Genomic DNA, 21078 nt, shown 5'->3' on the forward strand with positions numbered 1-21078 from the left:
TTGATACACAAATCGTATAACTTCGTATACTGTATGCTATACGAAGTTATTACGAATTAATGTTTGTGTATCAACATTTTCTCGATAAAAAATTCAAATTATATAAGAATTAATTAAGTTATGGATTTATTTAGATTCAGGGGTAAGCTTCATACAAAAAAAAAAAATGAAAAAAAAATATATATTATTATTATAAACTCGTTAAAGCATCATAAAAGATGATCACATTAAAATGATTATATTCAACATAGCTATACAAATAATGAAACTTTTTAATTAATAGTTTCTATTTCATTTATTCTTTTCAATTCGATTAGACTTGACATTTAGAATCTAATTCGCCGCCATTGCCATGCAGATATTTCTATTTTATGCGTGGGTGTTTGCTCGAAATTCTATTTCAGAAAATTAAATTAAACTCTCATGATTCATGGATATGTAACAATTTTATCGATATTCCGAATATTCATAATATTCATGAGAGTTTAAATAGAGCATTCTTTAACAATGATATTAATTATATATAAATATCTTTAAAACAAAGATATGATTGAATGACAATTTTTTTTAAAAAAATCTAATTAGAAAATCAATAGTCGTGTCATGTCATTTTGTAATGCAAGATGTGCACCGTTGTCGCCTTAACTTGTATCATGAATGAATGATAATGGAGTTTATGATGGTGTGATTATCCCTGCTTGGCGGGGAATACAGCTTGCCGGTACGAAAAGGGCACGTGGAGCGGATGCGTGAATCAGCTGATGACAAGAGTGGACAATTTAAAAGCGAACAGTGATACTTCATGCGAAAAAACGCGTCGATTGACCAAGAGGTGTAAACCGGAAACCAACACCAAAAAATCACCCAAAGGTATATCTTTATTCTGTTTTTTATTGTATACAATTATGTGAATAATAGTTTTATTAATTAATACTACAGTAATATATTTAAGATTGATATTGATATTGAATTGATACTCCATGTTTGATAATATTGATAGAATTAGATTGTTATTGAAACTTCTACTGTAATGGTAGTAGTAAATGTTATGACTATATAATATTTGAATAATGAAACTTTACATTAAGGAGAACTTCTGTTTACCATTATGATTCTTTTCCTTCGAAGAATTTTTTTTCCGTAAATAAATATTTTTTTTGGATAAACATAAAAAAAAATTAACTTACGTACTTTATAGTTTTAAAGATAAATAAATAAAAAATTTAGTGTCAAAGCAAAATTTAATCGTAGTAATAATTAAATAATTCAATCTTGCAAATTGTAAATTTATTACTAACAGTCAATAATGAAACAATCAAATTTATTATATTAAAATATATATGTATATATTAGATATATTTAGATGTATATATTAAATATGTATAACTATATATATCTTTTGATTTATAATTTTTATGTAACTGTTTTAGGAGAACGAGCAAGCAAGAAGTCGGGTAAACAATAAACGAGGAAAATTGTCGATCAATCACTTAATGGAGTACGCAGCGATCTGTTCCATAACAGGCAACGAAAATACTATCTTGTCTTTTTCACGTGAACTCTAATTTTCAAATGAACAGAGAAGGAATGTATTTTAAGTATTGACAATGATTATAATTGAAAAAGAAATTTCAATACGATCATAAAATCTGACTTTTAAACGTTTGAACGTTACTGTCAGTACTTGCTCCATCGATAATAATTATCGATTACATGTTGGCTATTTTCAGAATTACTTCCATTATATGTGGCCAAATATTAATAATCGCTATACGAATATATTAAAGAGTGGATAGCTGGATTCAATAATGTTTTCTTTTTTTTTTTTTACAATTCTGTCAACTCTGTAATTGCTGTGTATCGATTTATTTATGAATATTACCGATCTTGTCCTCGATACAGTGACATAATTAAATCATTAAAAATTATTAATTATTCTTTGATACTATCATGAATTTTTTTTCTTTCTTTTGTTAAAAATAATCTTTTGTCAATTTTAAATAAGTAATCAGATAAATATAATATATAGTAAATTGTAAATATAATTGGCAAAATATATATCTTATATGAATTATTATTTTTTTAAAGAAATAATTTTTTCTTTTTTTTCTATGTTTTATAAAATTACGATTATTATTATTATATTATGCTACTGTATCGATGATGAAACGTTTCATGACATGATAATTGTATAGTAATACACTGTGGTAAAACTTTTAGTATCAAGAATCAACACGAAATGACTGCCGTTGAGATTCTTTATAAAATATATTCTTGCTAGAATATATGCATCGTTACGAACCCATACGAATTTTCAACGTTGTACGATTATCAATTATAGCATAATAGAAATTCCCAATTAGAAATAGTTTATATTTCTTTTAAAATACGTCGACGGATAAAAAAGAAGAAGAAAGACAAGTGGACGATCGACGGTCTCTATATAAAATGCCCGTTAACTTTGTCTTCCTCTAAAAAAATTAAAATATGTTGTCATTAACACGAACATTTTGTTCGTTTAATTCGTTAGTTTTCCACGCACATTCTTCTGCGTATGATTATTTTATATAAAGATGGCTCTCTGTTCGGCTTTCTTTTCATTAATATTTATACTTAAAATCAGGTACAATATTTGTGAACAGAGATTTTATCCTTTCAATTGTCATATAGGTAAATATACCGTGTTTGATGTTAACTATGTCTTATACATTCAAAGGGTTTCCAAACTTTTCGGACGTTTTCATTCTTATTAGGATATAATCGAGGTTCCAAGATATAAACTTACTTATGCTAATGATAAAAGTAATAAACTACTTTTTTACGAAAAAGAATATAGTTAAAAGTAAATAAATATTAAATAAATATTTAAATAACTTTTAAAATATCGAATTAATTGGAAAGTTGTTTGAAAACTGCCGCGTCCTTAAGTTTGGGAATCAGTGTTTTACGTGATAAGCACGATTAAATAATTATTACCATTTCTCCGATATGTACTAATAATTCTTCTCGACAAGACGTAACCTTCGCATAAAATGAAACGTCAATATATACAGTCTCTTTATATGTGTCTCGTATTATCTCTGAATGAAAAACTTATAATAACGAAAGCCAAATGAGCATAAAAATCAAATTAACATAATGCAAAAGTCTCAGGCTTCTCGTAGATCTGGGGGCTAATTAAATTAATTAGAACTCGTCTCTACGAGGTGTTCCATTGAAACTATAGAAATCAAACCTTCCCCTTTCCGAATACAAAATTGTATTTGTTTTTAAGTCTAGATGTATACGAAACAAGAAAAATTCGATAAAGTCATTAAAGTTAATAAAAGTCAGTTAATTCAGGTAATTATGCCGGGTATATACGGTATATCTGTATAAAAAAAAAATATTCAGCGAAATACATACGGATCGATGGTATTGATCGGTATCGATGATCGTAGATTAGTCTACATATACCGTGTACGTCATATCATGATTATACATAAAAAGAAAAAAAAATGAAAAAAACGAATCTATGATAGAATAAGATAGCATTATCTACATTCTATGGTTTCTTCTAATTAACTATTATTAAACGTCTATTAAAGCGTAATTAAATAATAACATGCTTGACCTCTCTTTGTGTGGAACTTGATGGAAGTTCTTCGTGTTTTAAACGCATTGTAACATAGCATAATAATAATAGAAGATATGCTAATGATTAGAAGTTAAATTGTTCTTAAATGCGAGTTGAAGTATGGCAGAAGGAAGCCTTAATTGCTTTTTCAAATTTTAATCCATCATTGTACTTGCAACATAATCAAAAGTCTTTCCAAAAATGTTATTGATCTTTTGAGTATACCATTCAAAGTTTTTTAATCATTATGCATCCATGTTGATATATAGATTAAACTCGTTGATGAATTTAAAATCAAATCATAAATGAAGAAGAATTCTGTTCGGTACTTTTCTATAGAATAGTAGCGAACGAATTTATATCAGATCAAAAGAAAAAAAAAAATGAAAAATTAGTTAGTTAAGAAGAATTCAAAAAAAAAAAAAAAAAAAAAATTTTTTATTAAAAAAAATTTAAAAAAAAAAAAAAAAAAAAAGATATCTTTAATAGGAAGTTTAAGTTTTAGTTGCCTAGGCAATCAAATCAAATTCATATTTCCAAATTAAATATCTCGTGTAGCTCGTGCGAAATCATTGTCAGTAATTTATTTACAAGCTGACGTTATAATTGAACGAAAAAATTGTATAATGTATCTACTTACTTATTAAATAATTGTGTAACCATTACACATGTAATAAAAATCCAATGTTGTCAATAAAAACTAAATATTATATATAAAAATTATTGATTAATTTTATGTTTTTAGTGAACACAAATTAATCAAATTAATCAAATAATTAATAGAAGATACATTAAATGTACGTATATTTTATGTAAAGATAAGCATTTTTTATTTATATGAAAAACATATAAAAAATACAAAAGTTTGCAGATAATTATAAAATTGTTTTATAAAAAATACTAAACTTTAAAAAATGGGACGGATTACAGATCTTTAATATAGTTACATAGTCTTTCTTTACAAATATTCTATTTTTTTTTATATTGTGTCATGAAATATATTTTCAAATCAACTTATAAAATGTAAGAATTATTGCTTACTTTCTTAAAATTATTGTTTAAACAAATATATATATTCTATTTCATTTTTAATTAATTATTAATTGTAAAATTTTATTGGAAAAAAATTAATTTTCATGACACAAACAACTATGATATTTTATATAGATAAATAGAGATTCATTAAAATTTCTTATCCTAAAATGCATAAAAGGTAATGTATAAAAGGTAATGTATAATGTGCAAAATTATTTTTTAAGGCACACAATTATATTATTTTAAAATAAAACACTGATACATATGTATATTATACATATGTATAGTGTTTAAGTAATTTTTTCAAAGCATATTTGTAAAAAATAGTTTTTAGATTTGAAATGTTATTATTAAATATAGAGTAAGCATATATCTATATGTTAAAATATATCCTAATTTTAATCTAAATTCTTTGCTATTACGAATTAGATGACATGAAAACATATGGTGATATCTATCTAACTTTATGCCATGGAAATTGAAAGTTTTCGTGAATATGCTTTTTCTTCCCATTCTCGATCAGATGGCAATGTTGTATGTCGTACCTTACAAATTTGTGAACCGTATTTTAATAAGATTATTATTATACAAACAACAAAAAGTGTTAAACAAGTGGTTGCTGGCCAAAAAATGTGCAGTCCCATCTTGATGTGATTTTTAAAAATATATAAGTTTTGTGCACTTTGTACAGTTATTTTTTAGCTTTGGCTATTATATATATATATAATAAATCTATATATATATATATATATAGATCAATTTATACAATGTTTTTAACTGAATACTTGAATTCGACTTTTGAATGTTTGTTCACTTATATATATAATATCAAAATTAATATTTAATTAAATTTCACTCTCACGTTTTTGCATTTCCATATATTCTTGTGTTTGTGGTGCAGTTCCATATGGCTTTGGATCGTGATATTGTAAAACCTCTTGTTTCTCTTGTGCCTCAAAAGCACGTCCTGGTTCTAATTCAGTTAAATCCAAAGGTGGTGTTTTATGCGGTAATACTGTCCATAATGGTTGAATCCATCTGTTCCCTAATTAAATAAAAAAATAAACAATAATATTCATTATAAGATTATTATTGAAAATGAAATATTTTATTATATTGATATTGAAACTTACCAGTATGAGGACTTTGCCAATAATATCGATGACGCGAACAACAAAATCCAATGTTCAGAATGCACAAAAATGCAAATAGTAGAGAACAGATAGTGACAGTGACATAAAATGGTGTAAAATCACCATATTCATGCTTCACAAAGAAGGGATTCTTCAGATAATCCTCTCGCTCGTCTAAAATGGACATTTTATAAATTTTAAAGATTCCTCTGAAAAAAACAAAGATAATTTTCCCTTCAATGCTTAAACTTTTAATAATAAATTTTTAATAAACTTTTATCAATTAATTCTATTAATTTAAAAATCGACTGAAGGGAATAAATATATTTTTTTACATAATTTCATTTACTAATTAACAAAATAGTATCTTGTTTAAATTTGCAAATAATATTTACTTTTTTAATTCAAAAATCCCAGTTTTTAAAAATGTAAATTTCGCGTCATCTATACTTACAGAAACGAAGGCGTGGCGTATCAGTCATATAATTAAATTAGAATTATTTTAAAATGCTTATTCTTTATAAAAATTTTGATTATATTATATTTAAAAAATTAATTATAAAAAATATAATGTTAACATATCTTTAAAATATCATGAAATGACTTCATAGTAAATGAAATCATGAAATTTTAATTTTATCAAACAAAATGTTAATATTATATAATACGTACCTTAAATAGTTCTTTTATTGATGAATTTTATATTATTAATTAAATTTTTATTATTATAATAGAAATATATGTATAATTTTTGTAATATTAATTTAACGACGTAATCATCTTGAATCCGAACATCATTTGGTGCAATAGAAACTGTTACACAAAGTTATGTTTGGGCGGGGCGTTGTATATAGTAAAAGAAATTAATGCCTTCTGCAGTGTTCACATGTAGCGATGCAATAAAATAGTCATACTTAAATTACGTATTTTAACTGATTGATATTAACTTCGATATAATAATAATATTGATCTTTTACATAAAAAAGTAGAAAATATACTTTTTTTATATAGTAAAAATACGATTATATTCAAAACAAAAATATCCAGATCATCAAATAGATAGATAGAATAAATTTTATTAAGAATCAATATTTGTATGCATAAATACATATAAATTGGTTCAAAAAGTTTATTTTATATTTATTATAATATATATTATAATATATATTTATTAAATTATTATATTTGACTTTTTGTAGTTACTATACACATGTTTTCTAATGATACATCAGAAGTAGTATAATAAATAAGGTTACTTTGAAATCCAACATTTTTTAAATATTCCAAACGACCCCAATTTAGTATCGATTTTACTTTACGGCCGATATTTTCTTTTTCATTCGAAGTTAAGGTTTTTATATTTGTACTAAAAAATATAATGTGTTTTTTTTATTATTTTTCATATCTAATGAAAAAAAAAACAAAGAGAAAATATTAAAAATTAAAAATATTATACCTTATATTTTTGATATTATTTTGAGTTTTTGAAGTTTCAATTTCCTTGTTTAAAACAGAACCACAAGTTGCCCAACTAGCAATGCTACATAAAATTGTAAACTCATTTGGTATAAATCCACATTGTTTTAAAAAATCTTTTCCAACGTATGATTTATATTCACATTTGTGATGGCAACAAAATGCAATAATTAATCCAATAACATTACATTTCGGTTCATTTTGCATTGCATGAACTAAACAACTAAGAGTTAAATCTATAAAATAATATTAATAATTTCTTTAGTAATAGAATATATATGGAAGAAAACTATAAATATACCTGTAGCTGCACCACACAAATGTTTTGCAATACCAACTTTATTTTTAAATTTTTGAATTGTTGATATAGCATTTAATTTCAAATCAGCAATATCAGTACGTATTCTTTCTATTATAAGAGCAGATTGTTCATTCTTCAATTTATTATCACTTTTATGTCTATAACTTGAACGATCTATCAATAATATACAACAATCTTTTTTATTCTTTATTATTTGTCCTAACCAATAAGTTAATTTGCCTTTTCCTGCTCCAAACTCAATAAAACAAGTATTATCTTTTATAAGATTTGCACATTCTAAATGTGATAATAATGATGAATTTTGAATGAGATGCTTCTTAACAATTTTTCCACAAGAAACATCATTTATTTTATCTTTAAGTATTTGATGCTCCAATATTATTTCAGGAAATTCTGGTAATTTTTCTGTAAAAAAAAGTAATAAAAAATTATAGATCAAGTTTAAATTTGATTTTAAATATATGAATTTATATTTAAAATTTAAAATTTAAAATTTAAAATTTAAAATTATAATAAAAGATTTTTTAAATAAATTAGAATTACTAACCATAAACATTTTTTATTTTATCTATAACTGTATTTATAATGAGTTCATTTAATTCAGAAAGTGGAACATGTTGTGATGTTTCACATATTTCATTGGAATTAATTCCTTTTACAATAAATGATGGTTGTGCATCAATTAAACGCTTTGCATTACATACTTTTAAATGTTTAGATATCTTAGATTCATAACATGTACTAGAAATAATTTAATTAAATTTTATATTCCTATAAAATATTTATAAAAGATATAAACTTACTGTGTTGGATCAAGTGGACATTTTATTCGTTTATTTTCAGATTTTTGCTTGTCTAAATCACAATCTAATGAAACTTCTTGATGTTCACCACAAAATTTGTTTCCTTTTTTTACTGTCATACGACAATAACGTTTTTTTTTTTTTACAAAATACATACAATGACTTTTTTCTGCCATTTTTTTTTAAATTGTTAGATTTTTGTAAATTTTAATATTGAATGAATTATTCTTGTAAAAATATTTAAAGCAAAATATATTTATATATAACCTAACACATCACTATATTATTTAAATGTATTACTGTAAAAAGTAAATTTATTTAATTAAACAATTAAATATATATTATTATATTTAATAATTATTAATAATATTCAATATTTAAAATTTTTATTTATTTATAAAAAAGTAATCATAATTTAGGTTAGTTTAGATTTTATTTATATGGAACACATTGTATATATGATATACATATATGTATTATATATTACATATTTCGATTGAAAGATATATAAATAAGGAAATAACCAAACGCTTGCAGTCATTCTATAATGTTCGTATGAGAAAGACATATTACTTTTTTTAAATACCATATATATTTTATTTTTTGATAATATATAAATGATTATTTTCACTATAGATTTTTTTTTACATTTTTTGCACATTAATCAATTAAATTTTGCATGTTTATTATAAAAGAAAGGTATTATTATGACTTATTATTTTTATATATAATTTATAATTTTATATTTTTATTAGAATATATATTTCTTAATTCGATTTTATCAATAGTCGAAAATAAATAATTATTTACCTGCATTTGATAATTTATATTTACTCTGTGGATAAAATTTATTAAGATTAGTTTTGATTAATACATCTTTTTTCATTAAAAAAAAATGTTTCATATTTTATTATTTATTATTTATAATAGATTTTTTATACATTAACTAATGCATTTAATAGAGATATTTTACAAATTATTTTGTTCTATTTATTCATAATATATATGTATCTTCATATTAAATCTTATCCATATAATTAAATATTGCTGAAATATGCACATAAAGTATATATATTATTTTTATTGGAATCATTTAATGTAAGAAATATTTGTTATTTAATATTTGCTATTCTCTATTAATTGTACATTAAAATTAATTTATATTGGTTTTATATTTTATTTATTAATTATCATCTAATAAATGGAATATAAAACCAATATCGCAATTTAACTTGAGTTATTTTGTAAGTATGCGGCTATATCACAGTATACTAAATTTAGTATTACTAAGACTAAATTTAAATGAATTTTTATTTCTTTTTGTTTTTCTAATTTATTCAGTATATATAAATATTTGAATATTCTCAAGTATTCTCAACGATTTATTAAGTATAAAATTATTATTTATTTAAAATTTTTAAATTAAGAATTTTAATTAAGAATGCATGTGACAGTTAGAATTCAATTGCAATATTATTCGGATTCATTTTCATTTTTTTGTGCCGTTAATGATATTTATATTTAAATGATTGAATGATTAAAAAAATGTACATGTGTACGTATGTGCAATATAAGTGTATTTAGTTACAGTGATCATCTTACAGTTATGTGTTATTTTTCGATCATAACCTCTGTTTATTCATTTTAAAATATATATTTAAAACAATAAACAATTAATTAACATCAAGACTTCGCTTAATTTGAAATTTAATTAAATATTAATAAAATCAAAAAATAAACAATATTTAAAACAATATCTCAATTAAAATATATAACGATCTACTTTGACGATTGAAGTAAAAGTAGTAAATAAGAATATTTTGCATCATTCATTCACATCATTTAAATAATTTTTATTAAAGATTTTTATTAATGACAAAAAATTTATAAAAAAATAATTAATATAAAGTCTTAACAAATTTAAAAGATATAATGAATTTATATAAATACACATACTCGATATTCTTATAAAAAAAATTAATTTATTTGTATATATAAAATGACAATAATTAATGGGATGAGAATAAAAGTTTAAAGTTTGAATTATCAAAAGTTGAAGAGGACAACTAAAATTATTAGTGATTTATGAAAATATAAATATAATTTTGAACACTTATCACACTACATATATCTATCGATCGAGCAATGTTAAAGATCCAAGAATTATTCTCTAAGAGGTCAGTCTCTTGTTACAATTTCGTGGACTACGTCCTTTTATTGGTTTGTCCGTCATTACTTATAAAATAGCACTAATTTATTACTATTTTATAATTCTTTAAAAAAAATGCCGGATATTGAATGCTGTCAATGTGTACACGTTTGGATTGTCAGAACGTTTTGGGGACGGAAATGGTATGCAGTTATCGCTTTATTAGGCATCGTGTCAATTATTTTAATTCAACAATTTTTATTCGCATCCTATCTTCCTTTGGATCAGATAAAACATAATACATATTTGGAGGAGCTAGATCAGGATGGTATGTAAATCTCTTTTTGCTATAAATTAGTTATAGATATTGTCATAAGAAAAATAAAAAATATTTTTACTATATTTGAATATATTTAAATAATATATTTAAAATAATTTAAATAATTTTGTTTAATTATTATTAAAAACATATATTAATTTATCAGTATAAATTGTCTGAACATTTGAATTAGAAATTTTTATTAAAAATATCTTTATCCTTTTTTTTCTATTTTAATGTGTTATAAAAATATATGACAATATCTTTATTGATATGTGAATTATAAGAAATTTTACGATATTGTTGATAATAATCTTATCTTTACTGTTACAGTTTTGAATAGGTGGTATAACTTTACCGACGGTGAGTGTGGAAAATCAATTATTAATTTATTTTTATGGAAAAATTAATGAACAATAATTATAAAATATTAAAAAAGTTTCTTGACTTGTTTTGTTATTATTTATTAATTGTATACTAGAAGAAATCTTAATTTTACCAAGGTTAATTCATTTAATTAATTAGGTTATTTAGGTTAATTTTGTAACGATTTCGTAATAGAAATAGACATATATATGTATATTACTATTATATGTTTTATTTATGTTTATGTCATGAATTTAAAATTTCCACAATGTAATAGTGTTGTGTAATATTAATCTTAAACTAATAAGTTACTGATATTATTTATAATTGATATAAATTGACTGATTTACGAATTGTAATTTGTGATTTATATCTTAATAATCTTTATAATCTTTATTGATCATTTATTACTGCCTTTATGATCACGACTATGTTATGCAACGTATTGTTTTATCTACGCGTGCAAGTCATAATGACATACAATGAAATTATAATAAGAAATATTAATTCATATTTACATATCTAAATATTATTATTACGGACCATCTGTTAATTTTTTCTGCATATTTGTAAATATAATTATTTATTAAAAAATCGGATCAAAATAAATATGTATAAATTGATATTATAAAATAAATTTTAATACAAGATATAAGTATCATTGATTTGTTTAAAAAATCAATAAATTATTAATTATATATAATTGTTTTTGAATATTTAGCAATATTCAATTGGTAATATTAATTATCATTACTATTATATTTTAGTATTGAATTAATTCATACTATTTTTCATTTCGAATATTTTAAATGATTTTTTTTATAAAGCATTATAAATATAGTTCTATGAAATTTTTCGAAAAGAAATAAAAACAATTTTTATTATTTTTTTATATTATTTTTTGATGATATCTAATGAAGCTATGTATATACATATACACAACTTGTAGTTTTCTAATTTAATTAAACACATGTAAAATCTACATGTATATCGTGTTACCTAATCATGTAATATTGCACGATTAACACTATAAACGGTTCATGAAATATTCATAATATGTATTCATACTCTAATTTTAATTGTAAATTTTTTCTAAAAGTTTAATTCTAAGTATATAGTTGCATAATTTTTTTATTAAACTAATTTATATAATTATTGTTAGGCGTTAAATGGTATAATAATAAGATACAATCACCATCGAATCCAACAAATTGGCAGCAATACATAACCGATATTCGACGATATTGGATACTTTGGAAATATAATCCGAATTATTCGTATAATCTTGAAAATCCAGAAATCAATGATCCATCAATGGGTCAAGCGAGTGTTATTCGAAAAATTTTCAAAGATAAGGTATTATCAATTAATCATCACAATTAATATTTTTACATGAACTTAATTAAATAAAAAATATTATTAATGATCTCAAGACATTTAAGTCTTTTTTATTATTTGAACAACTAGTTAATATTATAATATTTAATTTCGTGTAGAAAAATGGTTTCTTCGTAGAATGTGGTGCTTATGACGGAGAAACTCGAAGTAATACTTTGGTATTAGAACGATTCTTTAATTGGAGTGGTCTTCTAATAGAAGCAGATCCTATAAATTTTAATAAAATGTTGAAGAAAAATAGAAAGGCTTACCTAACGCCGACGTGTCTTGCTATTGAGCCATATCCCTCGGTGGTACGAAAGTTCGTAATTTACTATAAAAACAAATTATGTAATAAATAAAATTAAATATGATTTTAAAATATTTTATATTCATTATATATATTTTTTATTTTATTTAATTTTTAGAATTTCTTCTTAATGGCGAACAACGTGGGTCGATTACACGAGCCAAATGCTTCAGACACTCATTTACCAAATTCTGCTGATGTTGTTCATAATGGCGTTCACATTTCAGTTCAATGTTTTCCTTTTATAGATTTAATGTTTGCTCTTAACGTAACTACTGTAAATTATTTCAGCCTTGATATAGAGGGCCATGAGCTTCAGGTGTTAAAAACAATTCCTTTTGACATGATAAATATAGAGGTGAATTGAACGGATTAATTAGTATTAATTGATGCAATAAATTGTAATTTAAAATTAAAAATTGGATTACTTTTCAGACGTTTTCGGTGGAATTCTCTCACGTTGAAAATGGTAAGAGAAATTTGATCGATTTCATGGAATCAAAAGGTTATTATATATATTCTTTAGTTGTGAGATCTGACAATTTGGCTCACGATATAATATTTATGAAATATGATTATGAAAAGTCTAATTTGTTAAAATAATTTCGTTCTGATTACGTTATTTTGTGTTCCTTAATCTAAAATATTTTTGATACATCTTAAATAAAATAATATACTTTAAAGTTTTTTTTCATTGTTGTATTTAAAATTATTATATTTAATTTTATTTAATTATTAATTTGTTAATTATATATATTGTTAAATTATATATTATTATAATTAGAATATATGATATAAAATATATTTATTTCAGCTCTTTATTTTGTTTATTTTGTATTATGTATTATGTAAATCACTTTTGATTTAACATTTGCAAGTTAATTTAAAAAAATTTGACATTATTAATATTTTAACTTCTCTTTATTTTACAAAATATTTACAGAAACGTATATTTTGCATAATAAAAATAATATTTTCTCGTAGATATTTCGTATTAAGCATTAATAATAAATTTGTGAACGATTGTGAAAATTAACTTTTGCAATTGATTAGGAATATTCAATTCATTCTTATGATAAAAATAAAATACAAATTCTTTTATATATATGTATAGGAACCGAGAAAGAATACTATACAATTAATGATTACTGGAATAATTTAATATATAATTAAATCAATTTGTTATTTATTGCTACGTTATGAGCAATAAAGTTTTAATAATTATACGCGATTACAGCAAAAATATCAATGTATATATTTCTTGTTATATTTATTATTTAAATAAATTATTTAAAGCTTGTAGACTAGTTTCATCACTTTTCCAATAGTTTTAATACATGAAAAATAGCTATACTTTATATATTTTTAAAAATACTTCTAATTATTTTATAATAGTTATCATAATTATATTTAAGATTGATATAAAATGATGAAACAGTATTTGACTTAATTATAACAATTATTATAATTATATCTTTAATGAGCGCATAGGAACTCAAGATTTTTGTAGAAAATTAGTATGCTATTTTAAATATTATTTACATTTGATTATAAAAATTACAACAAGATTTGAATAAATAATATCATATAGTAAATAAAGTAAACAAATATCTATTTGATTTTTAAAAAATCATTCAATTTCACTTACTTTATATTTTTATCTTTAGTCTTTCTTTCATTTATATTTTTTATTCTTCATTATAATACTTATGCGGTAAACATTTACATAATTAGTGATCACAGATTTTATGTAAAATTTTATATAATTCGATCCTAATGTATCGTTCATAATCTTATGTAGATTGATATTTTTGTAAAAAATAAAATAATTTAAGTAAGTTATTATTAAAAAATAATTTTTTACGATTCCTAATTAATTAAGATTATCCTAGTTCGTTATTGAAGATATAAATAGTACAATAAAAATAGATATAAATAATAAGAACAAAATGAGTATTAAACTATTATTTAATAATAATTAAATTGGAATCATCTTTTAATTTTTTTCATATTTTTAACATATAAATATTTTATAAAATACAATCCACATATAAATATGAACAATACTGAATGATATTAAAATGTTATGGAATGATTCGAATGATCACAGTCTTAAAAAATTATCCTAGTACCCATTACTTTAAACGTAACTTTCCTGTTTTTTCTTAACAATATTTCCGCTAATGACCGTCGTCTGAAGTGGTACTTTTGTTTGTTTCTCCATGGTCGAATTGCACGGCGCCTTAACACTGCTGCTCTTATTACTGCTATGTCTTCTCCAGAAGTCTGAGTGGTTGCTACTGCAATTGGTTGAGCCAGTAGTATAAGTACCAGTTTTGTCCGACGTTTTCTTCTTCTTTCTTCTATTAGGACCCAAACCGCATAATCTAAGGAATCCTTCCCTGAATTTCGTTGACATTAAATTGTAGAGAATAGGATTAATGGCGGAGTTCAAGTATAACATCACTCGGCAGAAATAGAGCAGAGTGAAGTAACGCTCGATACCAAAATCGAGAATCACCTTAATCGGGACAACTAAGATCCAAAGTGTTAATGCTCGAAATGGTAATAAACACAAGAAGAAACAGAGTACCACTGTTCCTAGCATGAGCATTACCTGCTTGCGATATTTGAGCAAGTTGTTCGACGAGCCACGGCTAATTGTTGGGTTCGTCATCAGATGGCGTGCTATAACTGTGTATAGAACTACCAAAATCAAGAATGGTATTACAAAGAATACGATTATTGTGAATAAGACGAAACTGATTGTCCAATATGTGTTTGCTTTGGTGTAACAGGTCGGAATGTATGTACCATCCTTATTCTCTTCCTCGTATGTAGCCATTAATAGGATAGGACTGTAAACAGACATTATTTTAATTAATTAATGATTTAATGTGTAAAAATTAAATGTATAGAAATATACAATTGAATATACAATATATTGTACTTCAATTTTCGCACGATTGAAATGAATAAAAAATTGCATTACAGCCAATCAAAAAGCTACTAAGATCTAATTGCAAAACGAGTCAATGCGCACCATATTGCGCATATTATTTTCAGTTTAAAATTAAAAATCGTAGTAAGAGAACGTATTTCACTGACAGAAGTATATAATTATATAAAATTTGTATTAATAGAATATTGTGTTAGAATTATTAAATTTAATTATAATTTATTAAAATTATTAAGCTTTATTTAATCAATATACGTTTGTTTAATTATTATTATGCCAGAATTGAATATTTTTATGGCAGATTATCATTTGATTGAAGGTTTGAAAGCGGAATGAATTTTAAAAATATAAATTTTGCATATACAATAATAATTGAGAGATAATCCAACAACATTCGTGCAGATATGGTAAGATTTTATTTATTTTAACAAAAATGTATTTTCTATAAATTTCTTTTATAATTTTATTTACATAAAAATGGAAGTAATAGTTAAATCATAATTAATTCATATATACATATATATTTTACATATATTTTTATGTTTTTTAATCTATCCGTATATTCAATTTGTGTATTATTTTTATATTTGTTTTGATTTTACACTTAAAACTTCGAAACTGAAAACATTTCTTATAATTCAGCTTTTCCAAATTGATTCGTTTGCGTTCGTGTTACGCTCGACAAATTTCGATTTGTCGAATCCCCTCCCTTTTCAATTCGATACATTGAAATCGATACGTAAGGTGTCATTCTGTTATTGAAAATCACGACAATTAGACGCTTTATTTCAAACGTGTGATTAATTTATTGTTATAATTATAATATTATAGCTTTAATTATTATAATATTTATTTATAACAATTATTCTTTTACTATTTTACTACTAAATATATTATTTCATTAATATATTCGATTATTTATATTGTTATAATTAATAATTATTTAAAGAATAATTTTTTTTTTTTCGTCTATTTGATTATTAGAATTATCTTTTATAGTTATATATATTTTATTAATATATATTTTATTAGTATTATATATATTATATTAGTATTAATATTATATTATAGTATTATATATTTATAGTATTATATTAATATATATTTTATTAGTTATAAATATTATAAGTTTCTAAAATAAAATTTATACTAGATTTATTATGATATTATTATATTATTATTTATCATATTATTTTAATACAATTAGTTTAATCTTATATATTTTATACATTTATTTTAAAGATTTTATTTTTTTTTGCCGAAATTAATTTAAATAAACAAAGGAGTTTCAATAGATACTATAATGATAATTTAAAAAAAAAAACATGTAAATACTTTTGCATGTTTTTTTTGGTATGTTTATAATTTTTATATAATTCATAATTACTATATTAATTATTGTATTAAAATAATAATAACTATAGGATAATAAAATTTTTGAATAATGATTTATTATATTTTTTGTAAATTTTTTATAACTTTTTTGAATATTTGTAATGCGTTATATTATTAATTCTAGTAATGAATTTAAAACAATTTTTTTTTGAATAGCAGTATCTTTCTTCATAAATGTTCGATAAAAAAAGAAAGAAAATATAAAAACTTTTTTTTCATCTTTTTTTACATATTTCCTCTTATTGCATTTTCTAAATTTTCTATAATCTAGATTAGATTTTTTACTATAGATTACTATAGATTAGATTTTCTAATGTAATTTTATTTTTAGATTATTTTTAGATAATCATAGATAGATGTAGATAGAGTCGATATTTGCTTTGTAATATTTTTTTTGTATTTTTGGTTTCTTAAAACTTAAAGTTTTAAATTAATTTAATAACCATATTCGAAATTAGAGGCAATGCTATCGATTACACGATAATAAATACATTAATAATTTCTTATTTTTAATTTTAACATTTTTTTTTATTTTAAATATTTGTTTTTGACACATTTCTTGAAGATTCTGTTTTTCTGTGAATTTCTTAGATAATGCAGATTTTTATTAGAAATTTTCTTTCATATGAATTTTAACTAAAATATTAATTGTTAATTAAATTTTTATTCATTGAAATCACTTTGAATTTTTGATTTACATTGAATTTACAATAAAAAATATATATATATATTTATATATAGTATATATAATATATATATATATAGAGAGAGAGAGAGAGAGAGGGAGAATATAAGAAATAACATCACACAAAATTTTCTTCTTGTTCACTAATGTACATTTTCCTCATTCCAGTCACATTGTTTCTCATTTCTTTACTTTTGCACTTCTTCATTTTACATAATTTAAAAAATTCCTTTCTAAACTTACTACTCATTAAATTATATAATATAGGATCAATAGCACTATGTAAGTAAATCATAATCCTACTCATATTAAGAAGTACAAAAAACGTATCTCGATTAATGGTGGCAATTTTTTCAGCTGGAGAAATAACAATATAAAAGATCAGAATCCTATAAGGTGATAAACAGATGAAGAAGCTAACAACTACCGTTAATAGCATAATAATTACATGTTTTTTCGTTTTAATATGATAAGAATCGCTGATATTATTGGAATTGGGCATCAATTGTCTGATGATGAACGTATATAAAATCAACAAGATTATTAATGGTGCAAGATAGAATAGAAGCACCAAAAGTAAAAAGAATATCATGCTGGCATTAGTATCGACCGTTGTTAGACAAACCGGAACCAAATTCCTTGCGTCGTGATCCTTCCTGTTTTCCTTAATGCGCATCTCTTGGTATTGAGAAACCCAGATTATAGGACTGTAATCAATTAAAGTAAAATTGTCTCGTAATTGATAAAATTAGAAGTAATTTTCGATGCCTTTTTATTTAAGCTGAAAATCAGAAGTCGAACAAAAAAGATGGCGATTTGCAGAGTAAGCAATTTTTAGCCCCTATACCGACTGAATCTGCAAAAAAAAATTTGCCTTAGCAAGTAAGTAAGCTCGATGAAGATTCTAATTCTTATTTGATTGAAATTTTATTATGAATAAGATATACATATATATGTAACCTCTCATAAAAGGCTTCTTTTTTCATAGAAAAAAATTTATCGTTTTTGATATCATAACATATGATACTCAATGTAGAATAATATTATAAGATTAATAATTAAAATTAAAGAATATAATCAGAATAAGAAAAATATTTGAAGAAAATTTATTTAATGATTTGATAGATTACAAAAAAATAAAAACATTTCAAAGCAAATTTCAACTCAATTTTAATTGGAAAAAGAATTACAATGAAAATTCCGAAAAAATTCTTATTATAAACTCAATAATATGTGAAATTTTATAAATAATATAAATTAAGAAATTTTTTTAGACTTTTTCTTGTAAATTCTAGATTTAAAAATATATAAACTTAATAAAAAAAAAATAAAAACTTAAAGATTCTTTTTTTGCACAAAAGAATCCATTATTTTGAACTATAATATGATATACTCCGAAAAAACTTTGAAAAAGTTATAGAATAATAATTATGTCAATGCATTAATATTATAAAAATAGAAAAGAGTAACTCTTGAAAGTTTTAATGTATTTTTACTCTAAAAAACATTTAAAAACTTTTCCAAATTTTTTATTCAGAATAAAAAATGTAAAAAGTCTATTCTTTATTTCTATGCTTAAATAATTCAAAATGGAATTAAATGCAATATTGTCTCATCGAACTCTCCACATTTTTGTTTAGACAAACAAAAATAATAAAATCAAAGTTAATTAAAAATTATTTATTCCTTTCATAACCTCTGAATTGAAATTTATTGAATTGATGTCTTGCATCCATATACATTATAGAAGATACATTATAGAATTTGAATTGTGGAGTAACAAATTATATTGTGACGATAAAGATTAATATGAACAACAATCAGTGAGAATTTTATTGTTACAGCGAAATTGGATCAACGGTATGTTAAAGAGAATATTGCATAAAGACATATATTATAATTAGCTGAATTAATAATTAAATCAATCTGCTTCTATGTATATATATATATATAAATATCCTATTTAAATCGATTTATTAATATCTGCCAAACCATTGAGAATAAAAATTAAAATTGAATATTTTCAAAGGACATAATATAATTTGACATAAAAAATATATTATTTAATTTAAAAAAAGAAAAAAGAAGAAATGTCATCCATATATCCATCTATAAAAAAATTAATTATCGAATTGTATATTTTGAAAATATTTAATTTTTATTTTTGTTATATCAATTATTATATCAATGATTTGGCAGATATTTAAGTGCATTGATTTAAATAGAACATATATTATATTTATTTGAAATACATTTATTATTTATTTATTTTTATTATTTTTATCCAATTAATAATTTTATATTTCTTTTTTTTTATTTTATAAAAGATTTTTATTTTTTAAAAAAAGAAAAAAATCTTACTATTGTTATTTTATTTCAAATTTAAATATCATAGAAATAAAGTATTCGAAAGATGATCATTTTATGTAATCAAATTTATAGCAGTAAAAACAACAGATAATCTCTATATCATTTAAATAAAATAACAGGTAATCTCTATTATAATTATAATCTATATATTACAATCTCATAGCAATTTATATTTATTAATTTATTTGAATGAACTTAAATTAAAAAATTATTTGATAATAATTTATCTTTATTTAGTAAGAAATACAATTACTATTCGTATGCAATTTGTAAAATAAAAATAATAAAATATTAAATTTAATAATTTATTATAATAAATTATTATTTGTTATTTTATTTTGAATAAAATGTGCACAATTCTGGATTATAATTTGTTAGATAAATTTGTGGTACATTCACGAAAACATTTCGTCATATTCTGTTGCTTTTTTTCCTTCTTTCTTTTTTATTTTTGGCGTGAATCTCAGGTTCAATCTTCACAAAAACGATATTATGATATTATATTTCCTCTGAAGTGACGCAATTTTCGGTAATTGCAGAGGTTACTATATTTTTTTCTCTATAAGTGAAGAAGAAAAAGAAAAAAAATACGTTGGTATCATTTTTTATGATTATAAAATAATAATAGAAATAACATTTGTAGAATAATTTGTTTTTCAAAATTTTTCAAGAAATTTTATAACATATAAATTTATATAAATTTATATATAATTTATAATATATAATTATATTTTATTATATAAATTATATTTATTATATAATT

At 22.1% G+C, this 21078-nt stretch overlaps 6 protein-coding genes and 1 long non-coding RNA gene across 18 annotated transcripts in view; 3 read left to right on the plus strand and 4 right to left on the minus strand.

The window, feature by feature from the left end:
* Positions 1 to 2480, plus strand: part of LOC102671353 — a 38000-nt gene extending 35520 nt beyond the window's left edge. The window contains exons 4-5 of the mRNA XM_006612495.2: positions 715 to 870; positions 1431 to 2480. Of these exons, the coding sequence (XP_006612558.1) occupies positions 715 to 870; positions 1431 to 1465 (191 nt within the window). The 3' untranslated portion in view covers positions 1466 to 2480. The remainder of the gene's footprint in view (positions 1 to 714; positions 871 to 1430) is intronic.
* The window catches only part of LOC102674164, a 52006-nt gene extending 45367 nt beyond the window's left edge, over positions 1 to 6639 (minus strand). Inside the window, exons 1-4 of one of the 2 annotated variants that reach the window (XR_004149943.1) lie at positions 6457 to 6639; positions 5785 to 5993; positions 5404 to 5696; positions 5332 to 5370 (exon numbers count right to left, since the gene is read on the minus strand). Coding sequence is in view for 1 of the 2 variants with exons in the window: in XM_031508962.1 (XP_031364822.1) it covers positions 5514 to 5696; positions 5785 to 5971 (370 nt within the window). In the remaining variant the exon portion in view is untranslated. Of the gene's footprint in view, positions 1 to 5331; positions 5371 to 5403; positions 5697 to 5784; positions 5994 to 6456 lie in introns of those variants that run through there. The other variant, XM_031508962.1, reaches the window with a different exon arrangement.
* On the minus strand, positions 4481 to 5370 carry LOC102674293. The gene has a single exon (XM_031508963.1). It carries the CDS (start codon positions 5293 to 5295, stop codon positions 5116 to 5118), a length of 180 nt encoding a protein of 59 aa, XP_031364823.1. The 5' UTR covers positions 5296 to 5370; the 3' UTR covers positions 4481 to 5115.
* A 260-nt stretch (positions 6640 to 6899) lies between the features above and the next one.
* On the minus strand, positions 6900 to 8598 carry LOC102674025 (tRNA:m(4)X modification enzyme TRM13 homolog). Its single transcript, XM_006612518.2, has 5 exons — positions 8386 to 8598; positions 8130 to 8323; positions 7562 to 7987; positions 7241 to 7496; positions 6900 to 7150 (listed from the first exon to the last, which is right to left on the minus strand). Exons 1-5 carry the CDS (start codon positions 8559 to 8561, stop codon positions 6964 to 6966), a joined length of 1239 nt encoding a protein of 412 aa, XP_006612581.1. The 5' UTR covers positions 8562 to 8598; the 3' UTR covers positions 6900 to 6963.
* Positions 8599 to 9050: 452 nt separating this feature from the next.
* LOC102673642 lies at positions 9051 to 13727 on the plus strand. Of its 4 annotated transcripts, none has more exons than XM_031508960.1 (7): positions 9051 to 9084; positions 10717 to 10862; positions 11187 to 11216; positions 12382 to 12575; positions 12716 to 12910; positions 13025 to 13264; positions 13342 to 13727. In XM_031508960.1, exons 1-7 carry the CDS (start codon positions 9065 to 9067, stop codon positions 13507 to 13509), a joined length of 993 nt encoding a protein of 330 aa, XP_031364820.1. In that variant the 5' UTR covers positions 9051 to 9064; the 3' UTR covers positions 13510 to 13727. The 4 variants fall into 4 exon arrangements, with proteins under 4 accessions (XP_031364820.1, XP_006612578.1, XP_006612577.1 ...); XM_006612515.2 differs by lacking the exon at positions 9051 to 9084 and adding an exon at positions 10258 to 10562; XM_006612516.2 differs by lacking the exon at positions 9051 to 9084 and having other exon boundaries at positions 10575 to 10737; positions 10823 to 10862.
* An 85-nt stretch (positions 13728 to 13812) lies between these two features.
* The window catches only part of LOC102673239 (orexin receptor type 1), a 105324-nt gene continuing 98058 nt past the window's right edge, over positions 13813 to 21078 (minus strand). For 6 of the 8 annotated variants that reach the window (XM_031508956.1, XM_031508957.1, XM_006612512.2 and 3 more), the window contains one exon: positions 13813 to 15764. In XM_031508956.1, coding sequence (XP_031364816.1) covers positions 15047 to 15764 — 718 coding nt within the window. In that variant the 3' untranslated portion in view covers positions 13813 to 15046. The remainder of the gene's footprint in view (positions 15765 to 21078) is intronic. The other 2 variants (XM_031508954.1, XM_006612510.2) reach the window with 1 other exon arrangement.
* On the plus strand, positions 16124 to 18745 carry LOC116185171. Its single transcript, XR_004149958.1, has 2 exons — positions 16124 to 16272; positions 18303 to 18745. It is a non-coding gene; the product is annotated as an uncharacterized LOC116185171 (long non-coding RNA).

Source organism: Apis dorsata, unplaced genomic scaffold (genome assembly GCF_000469605.1).
Source record: "Apis dorsata unplaced genomic scaffold, Apis dorsata 1.3 scaffold_113, whole genome shotgun sequence".
NCBI lineage: Eukaryota > Metazoa > Arthropoda > Insecta > Hymenoptera > Apidae > Apis > Apis dorsata.

Coding starts and splice junctions, on each gene's coding strand:
- LOC102674025 (XM_006612518.2), bottom strand. CDS start 8,561: ATGGCAGAAAAAAGTCATTGTATGTATTTTGTAAAAAAAAAAAAACGT. Junction 7,988..8,129: donor TAAAATAAAAAATGTTTATG/GTTAGTAATTCT, acceptor TTTTTTTTACAG/AAAAATTACCAGAATTTCCT. Junction 7,151..7,240: donor AATAATATCAAAAATATAAG/GTATAATATTTT, acceptor TATATTTTTTAG/TACAAATATAAAAACCTTAA.
- LOC102674293 (XM_031508963.1), bottom strand. CDS start 5,295: ATGGGACTGCACATTTTTTGGCCAGCAACCACTTGTTTAACACTTTTT.
- LOC102673642 (XM_006612514.1), top strand. CDS start 10,670: ATGCCGGATATTGAATGCTGTCAATGTGTACACGTTTGGATTGTCAGA. Junction 10,863..11,186: donor GGAGGAGCTAGATCAGGATG/GTATGTAAATCT, acceptor TTACTGTTACAG/TTTTGAATAGGTGGTATAAC. Junction 13,265..13,341: donor TTGACATGATAAATATAGAG/GTGAATTGAACG, acceptor ATTACTTTTCAG/ACGTTTTCGGTGGAATTCTC.